Below are 19588 nucleotides of genomic sequence, written 5' to 3' on the forward strand. Positions count from 1 at the left end.
TCCCACTTGGAACTTCACGTTCCTACGCTTCGGATCTGAATAGCTTCTCTGGCTACTCTATGATGTGAGCATCCGAGCTCTAATTTTTTCAATAGCTTCATTGGTCCTTTGAACTGCTTCAGGACCTAAGTATTTCTGTTCAGCCATCTCATCCCAGTGAATGGGTGATCTACACTGTAACGCCCCAAACTCCAGGGACCGTTACGGTGTGCCTTGTAAACAGTGCTAAACTCGCTAATCGAGTCATTTGGCCAAAATCGTGAACTAAGTATGATTATGTAGAGTCCAAGAACTTTACTTAGCTAATTGTTTAGTAGTATTATAGTATGTTTAGTATTATCTTTGTTACTGTGGATTTTTGGTTCAGACCGGGAATTATTTGGACACTCATAGTAGTACTTAGAGATTTTATAAGTTTAACCTATAGTTTAAGAATATTAACTATAACCTAAGGTTTGATTATATGACTGATAATTAAGGATTATATTTATTATATTATAAGGTTTAAACATCAACCAATAGGATTTTAAGCACATGTTATGAATGGTGATTAAGGATTAAGTATTTTTGAGGATTAAATTTAATAAGGAGTAAAGTTTGAATGTTATAGGGTCAGTCAGCAGCTTTGAATACGTTGAGGGCTTAGTCAAGGCTGTTTACTCCATTCAAACTTAGCTAAAAATGTGTAATTTCGTGTTTAATTATTCAGCGTGTGCCGATATATCGCAGCTATAGGGGGCGATATATCGCCGCACGTAGATACGGAAAACACGAGACGATGCACGGTCGCCTCGGGCATACTAGCCCAGGCGATATATCGCCTACAGGGGGCGATATATCGCCTCCTCCAGCATGAATTCAAACTCTTTTGAATTCTTTTCCTTTCAGCCATTCAAACTTCTTCAAAAGTCCAGCATCTTTTGAACGAGTCTTCAGCCTCTGCTGAACGATTATTCAAATGATTTTCACCTAAAAAGCCATTATTTTTATTCAAGTAAAATCAAGATACTTTCATTCCCAAACTCTATAAATAGGACCTAGTACCCAGCCATTATTCACCTTTTGCTCTAAGTTCAGAAGCTGCTAGTGTTAAGTGAGTGTGAGAGTGTAAACACCTGGTTTGGGAAAAATCATAAGCTTAAACATCATAAGCTTATCAAACACTTTGGGAAGTGAGGTTCTATAGTATTTCGGTTGAGGAGTAGATTGGTCTTTCAAGTCTTTGAGGTAACCAAAACTCTAGTTCATTTCTGTATTATGTTATTTTCTTTCTCATAGTCTTCCACTCAATCTCTAACCTTAATCTTCATTTTGGTTAGGGAATCTAAGTTCTTGAGCACGTAAGTTTCGGTAAGCATGTTTCTCAAATGGTTTATTCTATCCATCCCTTTCATTTCATCTCCTTTCTTCTTTAGACTCACTCTTTCTTATGGTTTTAGGAGTGTTCCAAAAAGTCCCAACTCAGTCCACATATTCCGGTAACTTTGGTAAGGAAAATAGGCTAGAATCTATATGTTTATGTTTATGTTATTTTATGTGTTATGTTATGAAACATGCTATGAATTATGTTATGAATGTGTATGTTTGTAGGCTTGGGCTTATGCCCTATTTGACTAACAAGACCCCAAAAGGGTTATGGGCATATGCCCACTTAGCTAGTGGGACCCCACTAATCTCATGGGCATAAGCTTGTTTAGTCTATGGGACCCCAAGTAATAATAGCCATTTATAATAAGTGTATGTATTAAGTGTTATGATATGTCTTTACGTTTATTATGAGATTTATGTGTATGACTATGTGTTAGATTTTTTTTCCTTGCTGGGCATTAGGCTCATTCCTTTTTGTTTTATGTGCAGGAAAATAGCTTTAGAGGCGGTAAGATTCGTGACGCTTAGAGGATGTGTATCGATGGTGAATGGAGTCAAGGGGCCGAGCGTTATTCGATTCGAGGATGTAGTCTTGTTTATGTTTTTTATGGTTTTAAATGTATTTTCCACATTTTCTATGTAACTCTTTTCATTTTAAGTTATTTTTTTCTGTTTTAAAGACAATGGGTACCCATATCCTACTTATTATTTATGAAAGTAACCTTTGTTTCTACAAGTTTATAATAAATTATGGTATTTTCGCAAATGTATGTTTTAGTGAGAAATTTGTATGTATAGTTCGATAATGGTCCAAGAGTCTAGAGTAGTGGGTCATTACAGATTAGCGGTTTAGGGATTAAAAACTTTGGTTAGGAGGTAACGTTTCACTAGAACGTTTAATATATACATTGAGATCCCGAAAATATAATTTCAGAGTTTATTACAGAAAATATTTACAACAGGCCGATCTAAGCGGCAAAATAGGGTTCAACCCTAGTTCCACTTTAAACCTCGGCCGTGGCGGATGAGCAGCTGCATATGTACACGTCATCACCTAAGCTCTCCAACTCAAGGATGGTCCAACTTCCTCTTGCCTTTACCTGCACCACGTAGCACCCGTGAGCCGAAGCCCAGCAAGAAAACACAACAAAGCATGATATAATATCAACAACGGTCATAATAACCATTCAGGACTATCAGTCCAAGCGAATAGGTGACAATAGCCAAAAGTCACAATAGTGAGCATCGCTCCCTCTAGCCATGTGATGATAGGGTCACCAAGGCTTAACTGATAAGTGATTCTTCCATAAGTTTGATCAAGACAGGTGCATGGTGATTAGCCACCAACATAACCTTCCTCTCGACCCTAGAGTCGAAGCTATGGACAACGTCCCCTAGCCATGTGACAAACGGTCACCGGGGTCATATACCTTGGCTATAGTCATCTGGTCGTAGACCAGGCAAGTGCTTATAAGTTCTTCGACCCTTTGGGTCGGTCCAGCATTAGTGCCATAGAGCCACTCAATGCGTGATTCTCGACTTTAGAGTCGGTCCCTGACTAGTCAGTGTCATACACAAGTAAGTCATGCTCCAGTCATATATCACATGTTCCATATCCATAAACAAGGTATTCAACATGCTTACTAAACAGGTATTAGTACAATTAGGACCATGCATAACACAGACGCTCAAGCTCTGAACGATATCATACTCAGTATACAAAGCATGTCCTAATCACATGTTTCTTATGCATCATATGCAATATATCGAGCAATCCAACATGCACCAATAACAGCCATGCACGTCACGTTTAATAGCCAACCAACATGCATCAAGAATAGCCATGCATGTCATACATAATAATCAGTCAACATGCATCATAATAGCCATGCATGTCATACCCAATAACCATCCAACATGCATCATTGGTAGCCATGCATGTCTCATATACACAGGGTGCAATTTTCTTACCTCAAAGTCGAGCTAGAACGATTAAAAGAACGACCCTTGAGAACGATCAACTTTTAGTCCTTTAGCGGTCACCTAGTCATAACCAAATATAGGATACCATCAATAAAAATGATCAACACAAGTTCCCAAACCAATATCTAGCCTCCGGGACATCAATCCCCACTTAATCAAGTAGTAGGATCAACCCCGAGGCCTATGGTAAGCATCCCCAAGTCAAAAACCCTATTCTGGCCAAATCTGCCTCTATGGGCCGCGACTCACCCTCCTGACAGAGCCATTTTCACCTTTAAAGCCAACACAGGCCGCGGCACACCATAGACAGGCCGCGGCTCATTTCGCAAATCAGCCAAGAAACCAGCACGCACCAGCCAACTCTCCCCTGCGTTTTCCCTTGGAACCAACCCTTCAAACCAGTTACAAACCTTCTCCAAACAATCAATTAAACCTCTAAACATCACCCATAACTCCCCCTCATCAAAACCCAAAGTAAACATCACCCAAACTTCCATTAATTCAAACTTTCTACAAGAGATTCACAAATTAAAAACCAAAACTCAAAACAGAGTATGAACCAGAAACTTATGGCTGAACTCACCTCAAACACGGTTTTGAATCCCCTTTAATGGTTGAAACAAGTTCCCTAGCTGCCACCTTTGATTTCCTAGCTCAATTCCTCAAGATGGCTCTCAAAATTCAAAGAAAAGTGAAGGGAGAAGCTTTTACGGGAAGAAAGGGAGAGATGAGGATGGGGCTCTCTATTTTAGTTATGTATTTTCTACAGCCTTCATGTCATATATATCCTTAGGGTGATATAAATTCTTAAGGTCAAAAGACCATAATGCCCTTAGGCCAAATAAACCCCTCTAAAAGCTTCCGAGGGTAAAACCGTCCTTTCCCGCCTATCTCGTTAATTATAATTAACGCTCTCCAATTCCCGCTATTCTCAATATTCCCAAATACCAATAAATCATATCCCATTACCCTTTAATTCCCGGTAATGCTATAATCATTAAATTCACCCCGAGACTCTCCCTGAGCCCCGAACTTAAACCCGTTATGACTAGACCGAACTCTTACATCTCATGATCGTCTCATGTCGAAAAGCTCGAACCAATCCACCTTATAATGTGGCTATATTAATTAATCTCAACCATGCACCCAAAATATACAATTACGCCCACAGTGGCCAAATTACCAAAATACCCTCACAATAATAAATTCTCCCATATGCATGCATTCACCATCAAATAATAATATAATTAACGTAAACATGCATATAACCATTAAATAACATAATAAATCAATTATGGCCCTCCCGACCTCCTAATCAAGGTCCTAAACCTTATTAGGAAATTTGGGGCATTACATACACTTCCTACCATACAACATCTCATAAGGAGCCATTCCAATGGTCGCATGATAGCTGTTATTGTAGGAAAACTCTATCAGAGGCAAATACTTACTCTAGCACCCTTCAAAGTCCAAAACGCATGCCCGAAGCATGTCTCCTAGTATCTGAATTGTCCTCTCATATTGACCATCTTTCTGATGATGATAAGCTGTACTAAATTTCTACTGTGTATCCATAGCTTTCTGTAGACTTCCCCAAAACTGGAAGTATACGTGGATAGAATGATCGTTTGAATATACGAAAAGATAGGTCGAATACTTGATAGTCATCAAGAGGTATTACTCTATCTTTTATTTGCATTAATTTAATATATAGATATTGATCCTGGTTCGATATTATTATTTTAATATCAACACAGACAACTTCTTGGTGGGTGAGTATGTTCTTTTTCCTTTCTTTCTTAATACTAGTAGCAGACCCTCACTCTCTATTGTACTCACTCTCTTTCTTAACACTAGTATATATGTAATGTTCTTTTTTTCTCAAGTATGTTTGTGAGAAAAATAGTATTTTTAAAAACAATTTCTATAGGTCAAAGTTAAACCCAATCTGAACCCTACCTGATACCCGTTTGAACCCAGTACCTGAACCCGTGTAAAAACTTGACATAGTTCGAACAAGTTTCAGCAATACTTTTTCTTTACCCGACCTTGAAAGTTCAAAAATCTGAAAACTCGTCGGATGTGCATTCCTATCATGGTGTACCACTTGATATGGTAAAATTGACATCATAATATTAAAGTAGACAAAAGAGAAAAAAATAAAAAATAAAAGGCCCACATTGCTACATTTAGTTAAACATGGTGGGCAAGAATGCATTCCTTCAAAGTCTAACTTAACGGCAAAAGACAGACAAAAGTTAAAGACTTAAACTAAAGAGCTTTCTCTCTTTTCTCTCTACCACTCAAGCCCCATGGTTGTAATAAAGTAATACGTACTAACCAAACTATAGTGGCTTTTCTTTTATTCCTTTCAATTTTCATCAAACCCTTCATATCTTCAATATATACATTTATATAATACCAACCCTCCATGGGATCCCGGGTCTAATCATACGTTTCTATATTATTTTTGGTCTTTATTGCTTCAAAAATGTATAATTAATGAATTTTGCTTTTGATTGTTCTATACATCTCACTTATTGTGAATTTAATTTTGATTTGGAAGAGAACAAAAAGATTCTCCCGAGAATATATAAGAAAGAATTGAATGGCTAGGAAGGGTCATCGTCATATCTTCTATTCCCATGCCTGAACAAACCCAATAATGACTTACCTGGGATTCGCAAATTGTACTATAAAGAAATTATATTAATATATAGATATGTGTGTGTTAAGAATATATATATAAATATATTTATTTATTTTAAGACCGCTACATATAGCTAGCTAGCTACCTTTGATTATATTTATACAGATTGATAATGAAAAAGCAATATTATAATATGTTTACTGAAAAAGTTCATGCACTGTGTCTGTGAATATATTCCTCTTCTCACCGCAATTAAAATTTTAATCGCAGTACATTTTGTAATTGAAAAAAAATCTTTCATCATTACTTAGTAATTACATATTTAGAAAGTATTATATTTTTAGACACATCAAAATTTTAAAAGTTATTGTTTAATCAGTTTTATTTTTTATAACTAAAATATTGTCACTAGTGTATGTTTGAATTCTAAATCATATAATATTATTGAACGTAAATAGGGGCAACTGATAATCAGTATTGTTGATCAATGACATCTAAGTCTAACACACGGAAATGCTTTTTGTATGCGTCTCTAGAAAAACGACATTAAAATATGAAAATGGATCACCGACAATTAAACTATTTAATCAAAATATTTTTTGTTCATAGTTTGTATAATTAGTAATTTATAGGTATATAATATGTACTAATATATGACTAAGCTTCAAATGCGAATAATAAATTCATAGTTGTGGTAATTATAAAGATAGGCACCTATTATTTTCAAAGGTTAAAGTTTGATCAGAAGGTAAAAATAAAATTTTGGATGTAAAAATTAATTAAAAAATAATATATAGTAGAATATTGGGTCAATTTTGTTAGGGTGTCTTGCATGCCAAAAAAAATTTATATATAAATATATAGGATGATTTTATGGTAGGGTTTCAAAAAGAGCTCCACCTGGAGCTCTTTTGTATTTCCGACACATGAACAGTTTTCGATGCGATTGTTTTTATGACAGTGTATATTGTAGCTATTTAGAGCATCTGCATGTTTTCAGAAAAATTTGAATAATTTACAGTACTGAAAACTAGGTTCAAACATACTATTTTCCACGCGCATAAAAAAATTAATTACGTGTGCAACAACCTATTTTTAAACTAGTTTCAGCACCGTAAATTATTTGGAATTTTCTGAAAATTTGTAGAATGCTCTAAATAACTACAATATACAATATCATAAAAAAATCGTGTCAATTCACAGATCAAGAACACAAAAGAGCCCAACCAATAGAGGTTTTTTTGCCCCAACCGTAGAAATTTTTTATATATTTATCATTAAGTAATTAAGAGTGGTTTCTAAGAGAAAAAAAAAGAAGCGTTAACAGTCTCACCCTAACAAATATTCTCATTAAAAATTAAAAAAAAAATCATTTATTTATCACATCTAAAATATATAATATATCACTTATATATTAACTGAATTACTATTTTTAATTAAGCAATAATTTAATTAATATTATAATTTTTTCAAGTATATAAATTTAATATTGTAAATTTTACAAATAGTTTTGATTCTAATAAGATAAAAACAAATTTCAATAATAATTATACTTATTTTTTTTATTTTGAGTTAAAAATTATGAAAAAATTATTTATTTATTTTTTTAGGGAAAAACTATTATTATTAAGTTGAGTATCAAAAATCTTTTAATTTCTTTTAAACAATAAATATTTATAAAAGTGAAAATTAGAATTTATTTTTAATATACTAATAGGGGTAAATTTGTCCTAAATTTTTTTAGAAGAAAATAAATTTTAAAAATTTACAACGAGTGGAAAAGAAAAAGTAATGTACATAGAAGTACCCATAAAAGAATTTGTTAGTATACAATTATGAATTAATTTTAATCTTTTAACTTTAATCTAAATTCTCGATGATCCATATATATCATTAACATATAGTTAAATAAAATAAGAATAATGACATGTACACTCAAAATATATATGCAAATATTATACATAGGGGTGTGCCAATTTATGCTAGCCAATCACATTACTACTATTTTAAAAAGCAGTGATACATCACTATATAATATATAATATTTAAGTGCATATTTTAATTTCAATTATCATTACTCATAAAATAAACATACCAGTTTAATTAGATTAATTAGATTTGGGAAGGATTCAATTGGAATGGAAATTGAGATGAGTATGAAATAAGAGAGAGAGAGAGAGAGGTGATTAATTAATAATAATGGAAAAGGGTTGTTATTGTCCAGAAATAAGGGGTTTGATGTAGGGAAAGTAGGAGACATTAAGAGACAAAGTCTGGGCTTTGAATGCACGCATGCTTTTGCTGCAAACACACACACACACACACTGCAGCTAACTATTGTTAATTACTACCAAAAAAAAAGAAAAGAAAAAGAAAAATGGCTCTAAAACATGACAACCTATTCTCCCAACAAGCTTCTCCCCCACATCATCTCTCACCCTCCCTCCCACTACTACTTAATCAACAATTAAGTCTACTATTTATACTATATAAAACACAAAATTACTTTAATCATCATCATCATACTAATTCATTGTTATTTCTCTTCTTTGGAAAACTCTTTTTACATGTTTTTTTTTATTAGTTGAGTTGTTAAATGACTACAGTTACAAGTATACAAAGAAAATTGTATGTTCCTATGTTTTACTATATATATGCACTTCTCTGCTTCATATATATATATATATATAGCATAATAGTTTTAACGAAAAAAATGGATATTTTGTCGTCGTGTTTAATTCAACACGTTAGAGCTTTATCGCTATTTTACATTACTAAAACTAAACTTTTTTTCATTTTACCTCAAACTATCCTACATAAATTTTTTTATTTTACATCATCAAAACTCTACTTTAATATTTCTTTATTCATTTAAATATCATCTATCACTTTCAATAATATATTTTTATATTTTAATATTGAAAATATTTATATATACATGATATCAAATATAATTATACTCTATTTAAAATTAACTTAAAGTTATAAAATAAACTAAAATATAAATTAATTAAAAAAATATAAAATTATTATAATAACATTCATTTTTAAATATTGTAGAGACTGGAAAATATTTATATATATTGAGAAGAATATATACATTATTGTATATATTTATGGAGGGAGAGATATATGTGTATACATGTAAATATATGAAAAGGAAGAGAAAGAAGAAAAAAATAAGATATACAACTGAATAGTATTCTATAACTGAACAACATAAAACATGAATAGTATATTGAGTTAAATTTTTGCATTTTACAATATCAATCAAGTGAGATTTTAAGGTTTTTTACTATTATTTTAAGTATATTTCTATTATCCAACACTCATTGTTAGTGCTCTTATATATATATATATATATAAATAAATAGTAGCTATAGTGATATTGACATGGTTGATGGGTATATGGGGTGGCATTATCCATCTACGAAATGGAAAACACGAGCTAGCGACAAAGAAAACCATTTGTTGCTATATTGACATGGCAATAATCAACATTCCCAAATATATGAAGACGAAAGAAGAGGACTTAACAACAATATATATATACGTATGTATATATATGTGGCGCCATCTCTTATAAACATCATGGATTACATGTCTCACGACACGAATCTTAAGGGAAATGGTTTTGATAATGGTGTGTATAAATGTAGGCAGACAAAGTACAATTTTTGGTCAATTAGTTGTGACATGTCTATCATTATACCTTGATTTGACATGCTTTTTGTTTACATACATAGATTATAGATTGATGGATCGAACCACCGATCATATATTTATTGGCTAATCTCATTATAATACAAGCCAATGAACCCACAGATTAGTTATTAATACAAAAATAATATGAATCATGTAAAAACAGGGTCTTGAAAAATGGGAGTGTACCCCATATATATGATTTCATTTTCATATATACGTACCCGTATAGCATTAAAAGTTTAGGTCCAAAAATTGAAGATTATATATATATATATGGAGCAGGGACAGGTCTAGACTGCATTTTTTCTAGTGGGTCAGCGTTACTTCACTCATCTCTAGTGTAAGTTTACTGTACTAGTGCGAGCCAGATAATAGTCGAGGCCTACAAAGTGGGTAACCATTAAGACAACCCACAGATGACCATATATTTTTTCTCCTTTTCACTTAAACAGTACCATGCACACAACATTTAACTATAGCTAATTATATAATTAATTACAGCAATAATAACAATAATATATAAATAACCATTAACCCACCTTTGTTGGTTTCTAGGAATCTAGGGTATAGCTCTCTTCGATCTCTAGTCTCTCTTCATCTCTCCCTTATATATATTCACATATCTCTTCCCTTATTCCACACACCCCTTATATATATAAAAGAAAGAGCTTTATAGTACTACTACTAGTAGTATAGTTAATAATCATGGCTACGAAATATGACCATTTCCCGACAGTTTCAATCTCAAAAACCGTGTTTGTATACCCAAAAATCTTAAACCCTCAAAAAGTTCTGAACCTCTCAAACTTGGACAGGCAGTGTCCAACTCTTATGTATTTATGCTTCTTTTACAATGATCCAAATTTGTTCTGTGATGACTATAAATCAAGTAATGATGTTTTTCATAGCTTGAAATCTGGTTTGGAGGAGACCTTGTCGATTTGGTACCCGGCTGCGGGCAGGCTGAGCTTGAACCCGAATGATGGCAACCTCAATCTTTGGTGTAATAATAAAGGTGCAGTTCTTGTGGAGGCCACGACCCAGGCCAAGATCTCGGACCTTGGAGATCTCACTCAGCATAGCCAGTTTTATGAGAAGTTGGTTTTCAAGCCTGATTCTAATGCCAATGATTTCTCTCAGATGCCACTGGTTGTTGCTCAGGTCAGATTTATATAAATAACACAATTAACCTACGTGAAAGTTCCCTTTGCTAATTCGTACTGTATATGAGTATATGTGTATATATATATATAAGACTTTTGTAGTTTGATTATGTGTGTAGAAAACCTTTTCAATCTTATAGGAGGAATTTGTATTCATGTATATATGTTCGTCTAATTAAGTCTACGCTTTCTGAGAAAAAAAAATGTGGTATATTAATTATATACTAGGGTTTTGTTCCCGATCGATCGAGTCTTTGACATCAGTCTCTTTCTCATTAACAATCAATTGCCCATAATTCTGGTGATCCTGATCTTGACTTCTTTTCTGAGTAAAAAATATAGAAAAGAAATTGTGTTTTTTGTGATGCATGTGTTTTATTTGGGCTTTCGAAGATTATATATGTGCTTCTTAATATACTGAAAATAATTGTCAAAATAGTATATAGTTTTTATAGATATCGTACGTCCAGATAATTTCTCTGATCATATATATATGATTGGAAGTTTCTATCCGAAAAAAACAACGTATATATAGGATAAATAAACCGAACTGATACAGCCGAAGAAAAAGAATAAACCTACTAATAACATACTTAATTAGATTAGACTGCTAATCATCTAAAAATATATAAATAATTTATCTTCTCACTAAGCTAGCATTAAAAAGCAACAGATTATAGGTGAGATTTATAACCAGTTGAAACTTCAGAACATGACACATCATTACCAACCTCTCTCTAATAATATCAAATCTTAGTTTTAATCATCTCCCTCGAAATTCTTTTAATTAATAAGTTTTATGTTAACATCAGGACAAATCTAATTCAGAAGAATGGGAAGAACACAAAAAGATATCCATAAAATATATGTTTTAGTATTAATTAAGTAGCTAAAAAAAATAACAATTATAAGTTGGCTCTGGTGTGTATATATATAATTTATATGTAGGTGACGAAGTTTGGTTGTGGAGGATACTCAATAGTAATCGGTACGAGTCACTCGCTGTTCGACGGACCATCGGCGTACAGTTTTCTGAGCGCTTGGGCTTCTAACTCTGCCATAACCAAACAAAACAAGGCTCATCATCATCATCATCAACAACAACTATTCATAAAGCCAGTGCATGAAAGAGCTACGTTGCTAACGTTGGCAAACAATAATATTAATAAAAATCAACAGGGACGGCAGACCAATAGGGCTTCTGGTTCTACCACTGTCACGAGTACTACTAACGGCGCTGCAGCCATAGATCATCTAGTTCGATTGATAATCCAAGCAGCTTCTGCGCCACCTGCAGGAATTAATAATACCAATACTACTAACACTTTCGTGTTTAAGACCTTTCATCTAACTTCGTCTCTCATAGAAAGTTTGAAGAGACAAGTTTTCAAGGATGCTCCTGGATTTTCTTGTTCATCTTTTGAGCTTCTTGCAGCTCTCTTGTGGAAGGTACGGACGTACGTATATTTTTAATAATTCAATTCAATTTAATTATTATTATTATACTGTTCTTATTAATTAGTTTAATTTATAATAATTATATTTAGATAGAGATGATTGCGTTATAGCTAGCTTTTCTTGCAAGAGATTATATATCTTCACGAGAGCTTAAACATGCCTTCTATATACATAAAATTGGAGGTCCGTACAAAAATATTAGAGGGTTGCTATTTGTGTGCCATCACCACACGATGCCCAATAACAACATTTCATCTACCATAATGGTGTTGAGCACGAGTGATGTCTGAGTAATTCTCTACGTATTAATGGCTGATTATTTAATTCACTCATGATTTTATTATTTATGGACGAATATATATATATATTAATATATCATAAAGTGTCAGTTGGGGTCTTGAGCACTCAAAATATATACTCAAATATTACTTAAATGATGTGTCAATTTAACTTAGCCGATCACATTTATTAAAATTAGGACCCACTATTTTAAAAAGCAGTGACACGTTAAAATGTGAAATATTTTGGTGCATATTTTTGGTGTATATGTCATTACTCCTTGTTTTTATGTGGAGACTTTTATTGTCTGTCTATTTTTGTTGGCATACATTCCCTGGGTGGGTACATTAGTTGATCATACCTATAGCACTGCTCTCTCTTTCTCTTAAGCATGAATTAACCATAAATATTTTTTTCAAAAAAAAAATAATAATTATTAGAAGCTAGTTCAAATTAATAATCTCAACCTGCACTTGGTTAGGTAATATATATATATATATATATATATAATTGTGTTGGTTTGATATATAATTATTAATTAATATATAATATCAGGCAAGGACCAAGGCAATGGGACTGAGGAAGGAAGCAACGGTGTGCTTGCAGTTCGCAGTGGACACTCGGAACAAAGTGGTGCCACCACTGCCGGCTGGCTTCAGTGGCAACGCATACGTGCTCGCCTCCGTGGCATTGGCGGCGGGAGAATTGGAAAGGGTTAGCCACAAGGCCATTGTTGAGAAGATAAGAGAAGCAAAGGAGTCAGTCAACAATGACTACGTTAACTCGTACATGGAGAGCCTTCAAAGCCCTCAGCAGCAGCGGTCTTCATTGCCTCCTCTCAAGGAGCTAACTCTAGTCTCTGACTGGACACGAATGCCATTTCACAACATCCATTTCTTTCCCACCAAACCTGCCTATGTTTCCCCGCTCTTTCCTCCAATTCCTCAGGTTGCTTATTTCATTCAGAATCCTGACGATGATCGCGCCGTCGATGTTAGGATCGGACTCCTGCCGGGGAATCTAGACGCCTTCTGCTCCTACTTCCTTGCCGCAATCGCCATTGCTCGGTGAAAATAGAAAACACCTTTATTGGCTAGTTATGTTTAGAAGAAGAGAATGGCGAATATCTGTGTAATAAAAAAAAAAGACTTTAATTTTGATTTGCTTTCTTGGGTTGCAAGAGAGACTTGAATAATTAGATGATCTGGGGAAACAGATCATTAGGAGATAATTATATACATATTTTGTTGGTGATAATGATTTCTTGATCATTCTGAGTTGTCTAATAATAAAACTCATGTGAGATAATATAATATTATATGAAGAAAGGGTTTGTCGTTTGGTAAGACACAATATAGATCACAGCCAAAACGAAAAGAGCTAGAATATTGCTAGCTATGGTCCACACGAGTTATCTTTGGTCAACCAGTTGCAAAATTTAATGCCTTAAATGAATTAGTGGGGGGTCCTACAATGATCTCTAACTAATTCTTAATAGTAATAGAACATGATATGAACAAAAATGCAAAACCCGGAGCATGTGTAATCACTAACACCAGATCATTAACCCCATAATGAATTGCGGCTTTGGGGCCCTGGGCCTCACCGACCCACGGTCGACAACTATTTCATTCGTTATTATTATGATATAAATATATATGCTGGGTGTAACCGATTAGGATGATTGTATGGTTGATAATTAATATTTTTAAAAATAAATTTTGATTTTTAAAATATTATAAGTATTTATTATAAAAATATAATATTAATTTTTTATTTTTTAAATGCATGTTAATTTCTAAATATAATTAATATCTAAACCATATTAATTATATAAAAAAAAAATTTGAAATTAGTATAAAAAAAAAATATTTACTAGTTGTTAATTTGCTATACCAAATCACTATGGTGCTGTATCATCACAATTGTTAGTTCCCACTAATAACTATTGAAAAATCTTCTATATTTATTAATATATATATACTTAGAAATTAAAAGAAAAGCCTTTATTTAAGATATTTTCTCAAACAAATGGTGAAAACTAACTAGTTCTGCTGCTCTTTAACTGAGAAAAGATACTGAAAGCTCTAAAACTGTTCTAGCTATAGTGAAAATAGGCAACAGTGGATGCATGGATTCAGTCAAAACGCTGTAAATTTACAAAAAGTAAATTATATTGCCAAGGAGAAGAGAGGTCCATTTTGCTCCTCAACAACTAACTGTATTTTTAGCCTTATATTGATGTACCAAGGGAATAAGCATCGAAATCTCCTTCAGCCCTACCATCTTGTTCCTGCATCACCAAAACATATACATTATTAAAGCTCTGAGGTAGAACACTACAAAATCCCAGAGCCAATGAAATAAAAAAATTCCCATTCCAACCAACAGAACAATAATTGTTAAAGCTAAAAACCTTTGTTATGATAAGAAGTTTGAGTTGGGATTCTCTCCAAACGATATTAACAGGCAGCTCAGAATATTAGGAAGCGGCTTACACTAATTAGAATAGAGATGTGAACATATTGTGGTTGATTTTGACATATCTTCCATATAACTGAATATTTCAAGGATCAAAACTAGGAAAACAGTCTGCATTTGCTGTCCCAAACTGAGAGCATGCAAGATGGGCAAAACATAATTTAAATGGAATAGCAAGGAATATCATGCTTCCATAGAAGACAAATACCTTAAAAGGTAAACTGACAAACTCCCAACATAAACCTTAATTTAAGAATTATAAGGAAGGCCAAAGGTGTAACAAGTCCAACTTCCTAGAATACTTTTCAGATAAGCTGACAATGAAAATTATTATAAAAGTTTTGAACAGATGACATAACAGCAATACTACTAATAGTAAACTTGACCGGAAAAAAAAAATTAGGTATATTTTACATTACCTGCTTCATTATAGCACTTACAACATCTCCCAAAGGACCATAGTTAGTAGAGATATAGCCTCCCTGTGACCTCTGTTGGCTCATGAGATACTCGTGTTTCAATTTCAATGTTTCCATGGTTGATTTTTCCACCTCATCATACTTAGCAATTAAAGGATCAACATAATTTGGCTGTCCCATAGAATTAAAATCTGTGCTTCTGTGATAAACTTGGTTCTTTAAGCCCAAACTCTGATCCAAAGGACCCCCAGCTCCAGCATTCACAGGCATCAAAGAGTTCATTGAGCTAGACATAATATTTGGTCGGTAAGAAGGATCCAGCTTATGATTATCCCAGCCCTGAATTAAGGCACCATTGTTCATTGCAGAAGTTTGGCACTGCGCATCTGTAAGTGAATCGTGGGGTCGAATTGAGACTGAAGAAAAGGAAGAAACATCAAATTGACTGCCACCAATTTGTGGAGCCATGACAGGCATATTGTTGTCCCTCAAGCTACCAGGATGCATTGTAGCCTGCTTGTAACGGTCCCCCAATGGGAAAGTATTCGATTGGAACCCAGATGACTGAGCAGAGCTTGACCAGTCAGTACATCTACCAGGATCCGGCAAGGGGGGACAAAATTCTGATTTTAAAGATGCCAATGAAACAGAGGATTGATTCCCGAATTCTCTTCCACCTTGGGGATCTTGAGAGTGTCCTAGCATCATCATGTTGTTTGCAACACCAAGAGCATTGCTAGAATTATTATTAGTAGTTAGTTTTGCATCTGAGAGGCTGGTGGAAAGGGGGAACATTGTAGAATCATCAAGACCAGTGGAGAGGTCTCCAAGGTGAGAAACACCCTTAATGTGTTGTTGATTGATTTCAAATGGCATGGGCATTCCTTGAAGTACATTCCCATCATGGTTCCCAGGAAGGGTCGATTGATGAAACGTCATTTGATCATGGGAGCTGTTTGAATTTTGTGCATGACTGAGTTGAACCATACCCGACGACGGAAGACAGCGCAGACCCATAGCAGAAGGAGAGTTCAATCTACTAACCATCCCACTGGGTGGGAAGGATCTGAAAGCAGGATTTTGATACTGCATTGATCCATTTAAGGCATTAAAGTTTCCCAGTCCATTCATTGAACCCATGCGCAGATAGGAAGAATCTGAGCTGCGTAAGGCTGCCTCCATATTAGCGTGTTGGTTTGCATGACAACTGATTCTTTTGAGGTAAAGCCTGTATTTCTGAAAATCAAACAAAACAAATATATCAGTGAGCTTGTTAAAATAGATAGAACATATATCATACATCATTAAAGAATGGTGGTACTATTTGGCACCTTAATGTGCACAACACCACATGAGGTGAACTCTATCGTTAGTTAGTAATACCCTATAATACTTATTAAATTCAACTGTGTGGACCCGATATTGGATTGCACCAATAGCAGTATGTCACCGTTCTTGTAGTGTTGGGCACCAGTGGTGCCTCTTAGCAATACTCATTAAAGAAAGACATGCATCTATACCTGAAGATGGCTAGCAACATTTTCTCTTGTAAGCTTATCAACATTCATCAGATCAAGAATCTTTTTAGGTACAGCCTCTGCATTGGAAATAAAATTAAGATGAGAGGATAATATTAAAAAAAAGATTGCTTCATGCAAAAAGCTTCTAAATTACAACCAGACATAAGTTTTGAGTCAAGAGAAACTTCAACCATACATCTGAATATGACAATATGATGATATGAATTCTGCATATTGATTATTGTCATGAGAGTATTTCTTCCATGAAGGCATGAACATTGTTGAAGAATGAAGAACTTACTGTCTATGCCAAGATGATGAACAGCTGTGACAAATTTTCGATGCAGCTCTACAGACCAAACAACTCGAGGCTTCTTTTGAGTTGATGGATCATCGCTATCTCCATTATCATCATTCTCATCTTCATCATCATCAATCTGATCCTTACGTTTCTTATTGACCTTCTGATCTGAATTTCCTGGCCCTGCAAACCCTGGTTCTCCTTCACACGCTCCATTAGATTTGTCCTGATTTGAAGAATTTTTTTGGCTCTTTGTATCTTTCTTTTTCCTCCTGATTACATGTTGCCAGATATTTTTCAGCTCCTCGATTCTAACAGGTTTAAGTAAATAATCACAAGCTCCATGAGTGATTCCTTTCATCACAAGCTTAGGATCCCCGTTTCCAGACAACACTAGAAAACATATAACATTTTAGAAATCAAATACAAACTTCAAAACAGAATGCTATAGATATAACAAAAATTCTATCAAAAAATTATCTCAAGATGAGGATTGAACCAAAATCAGAACTGAGAATTTCCAATGGTTATCTTTCCTTTATTCGGAAATCAAACCACAAGCTCAATTATGTTTCTTAAACGATCATGTCAAATTTTTTGAGATTCAAAAACCATACAGCGAAATTTTTTAAGGGGTTTTCCGTTTTAGCTATAAAAGTTTAATTCAAACATGGAAAACAAAAAATATGTATTATTTCATTGAAAACTAACAAAAAGAAACTAAGAGTAATAATGATCATGCAATAATATTTCTGGCTTACTTATGACAGGGAGGTCCATCTCCAGCCCCACAAGCTCAAGCAACTTAAATCCATCCATGTCTGGCATGTGCACATCACTGATAACCAGGTCAAACTTGTTCCTGTTTTCTCTCAACATATTCAATGCTGCGACTGCCTGACTGCTCGTAGTAACTGCAAAACCCATATCTCACTCGTAAAACAACCTATCTTTAAAAGCTACAAATACAACAATAATAGATTTGTACAGCAATAATGAGAATTTATCTGACAAGTGCACAAATCTAAGATTTCATTATCGTACAAACAAAAACAAGATCGATATTTTGACGAAAAAAAAGAGAGCCAAAAACAGATGGGAAATCTAATTTTGGTATTGCCATAACCACGTTTCTGCAATCCAGTTAAAAAAAAAATTCAACCAATAAAAGAAACATTATTAACTGATAAACAACAAAAGCTACCCAATTAAAATCTTAATTTTTTTTAAATAAAACAAATATGTACACACTAAAAGAAAGCCATATCAGAAAACTTTGAAACAAAGCAAGAAAACCCAAAAAACAAGAAAAAAACCCAGAAACGGACCATGATATTGGCATCGACGGAGAAGAGTTTCGAGAAGTAAGAGACAAGTGGGGTCATCGTCTACAGCAAGAACTCGCATTCCAATAGGAAACTGATCTCTGGGGTCGTCAACTGTCATTTTCTCAAGGCAAAGGCTTCAACTCCACAAAGCGCAATGGGAGAGAGTCTTCAGAACAGAACACTGGTTATGAACTTCGAATAGAAAGAAAATAAATAAAAAGTCCCTGTTTTATGGCTTCTTAGAACAAATCCCAGAATCCATAAAAGGAAAAATAATAAAGATAAAAGAAGAGATATGGGTTTTAATTGGAATAGGATTTGAAGAAGAGATTAATAGGTAACTATTATAGAAAGAAAGAGTTGATCAAGGACTATGATTGGAAGACATAGAATACCATAAATGTTACTAATCTCGTTCTTTGTTTATTTCTAAAGAGAGAGAAAACTAAATTAAAATTAGGAATCTAATCTACGAATGGACTGAGAAAGTTGTAGAAGGAGAGATTGAGAGTGTTGTAGACTTCAGCTGAAATTGACCTTATTTTTTTCTCTCTCGGTGAATTTTAGCAGAATGTGATACCAAAATGGGACTTGGTTAGAGGAATCCAGCGCGTGCTTCCCACGCGGAATTACTCCAGTTCTGAATCTAACATCAATTTTGCGAACTTTTTCACCAATTGTATTTTGTTTCTGGTCATTAATTACAAATTAAAAAGTCAACTTACTAAAATTACCATATTAAGTTTCATGATTATTCTTCTACTAATCAAAATTCTATACCGTATATATTCTTCTTCTTTTTCTTTTTTTTTTTATCTAATTTTAAGTTTGGGAAGTCAATATTACTCTTCTTTTATTAAATTTGTACTTATCAGCTATCAGCAACCGAAAGCTACTGACCACATTTTTTCACGCAATTAGACCTGAATTGTT

General features: G+C 33.9%; 2 protein-coding genes across 2 annotated transcripts; one reads left to right on the forward strand and one right to left on the reverse strand.

Moving 5' to 3' along the window:
- The first annotated feature begins 10101 nt into the window (after positions 1-10101).
- Positions 10102-13946, forward strand: LOC133803860 (brassinosteroid-related acyltransferase 1). Its single transcript, XM_062242001.1, has 3 exons — positions 10102-10867; positions 11818-12318; positions 13162-13946. Exons 1-3 carry the CDS (start codon positions 10412-10414, stop codon positions 13675-13677), a joined length of 1473 nt encoding a protein of 490 aa, XP_062097985.1. The 5' UTR covers positions 10102-10411; the 3' UTR covers positions 13678-13946.
- Positions 13947-14597: 651 nt separating this feature from the next.
- LOC133803364 (two-component response regulator ARR12) lies at positions 14598-19203 on the reverse strand. The gene is made up of 6 exons (XM_062241375.1): positions 18656-19203; positions 18089-18241; positions 17328-17720; positions 17027-17103; positions 15507-16742; positions 14598-14899 (listed from the first exon to the last, which is right to left on the reverse strand). Exons 1-6 carry the CDS (start codon positions 18771-18773, stop codon positions 14840-14842), a joined length of 2037 nt encoding a protein of 678 aa, XP_062097359.1. The 5' UTR covers positions 18774-19203; the 3' UTR covers positions 14598-14839.
- Between the last annotated feature and the right edge of the window lie 385 nt (positions 19204-19588).

This window comes from Humulus lupulus, chromosome X, assembly GCF_963169125.1.
Source record: "Humulus lupulus chromosome X, drHumLupu1.1, whole genome shotgun sequence".
In the NCBI taxonomy this organism is placed as follows: domain Eukaryota; kingdom Viridiplantae; phylum Streptophyta; class Magnoliopsida; order Rosales; family Cannabaceae; genus Humulus; species Humulus lupulus.

Excerpts from the sequence above, each read along its gene's own strand:
- LOC133803860 (XM_062242001.1), top strand. The coding sequence starts at position 10,412 with ATGGCTACGAAATATGACCATTTCCCGACAGTTTCAATCTCAAAAACC. Across the intron at positions 10,868-11,817 it reads TGCCACTGGTTGTTGCTCAG|GTGACGAAGTTTGGTTGTGG; the intron begins GTCAGATTTATA and ends ATTTATATGTAG. Across the intron at positions 12,319-13,161 it reads TTGCAGCTCTCTTGTGGAAG|GCAAGGACCAAGGCAATGGG; the intron begins GTACGGACGTAC and ends ATATAATATCAG.
- LOC133803364 (XM_062241375.1), bottom strand. The coding sequence starts at position 18,773 with ATGACAGTTGACGACCCCAGAGATCAGTTTCCTATTGGAATGCGAGTT. Across the intron at positions 17,721-18,088 it reads GATGGACCTCCCTGTCATAA|TGTTGTCTGGAAACGGGGAT; the intron begins GTAAGCCAGAAA and ends TATGTTTTCTAG. Across the intron at positions 16,743-17,026 it reads ATGTTGCTAGCCATCTTCAG|AAATACAGGCTTTACCTCAA; the intron begins GTATAGATGCAT and ends TTTGATTTTCAG.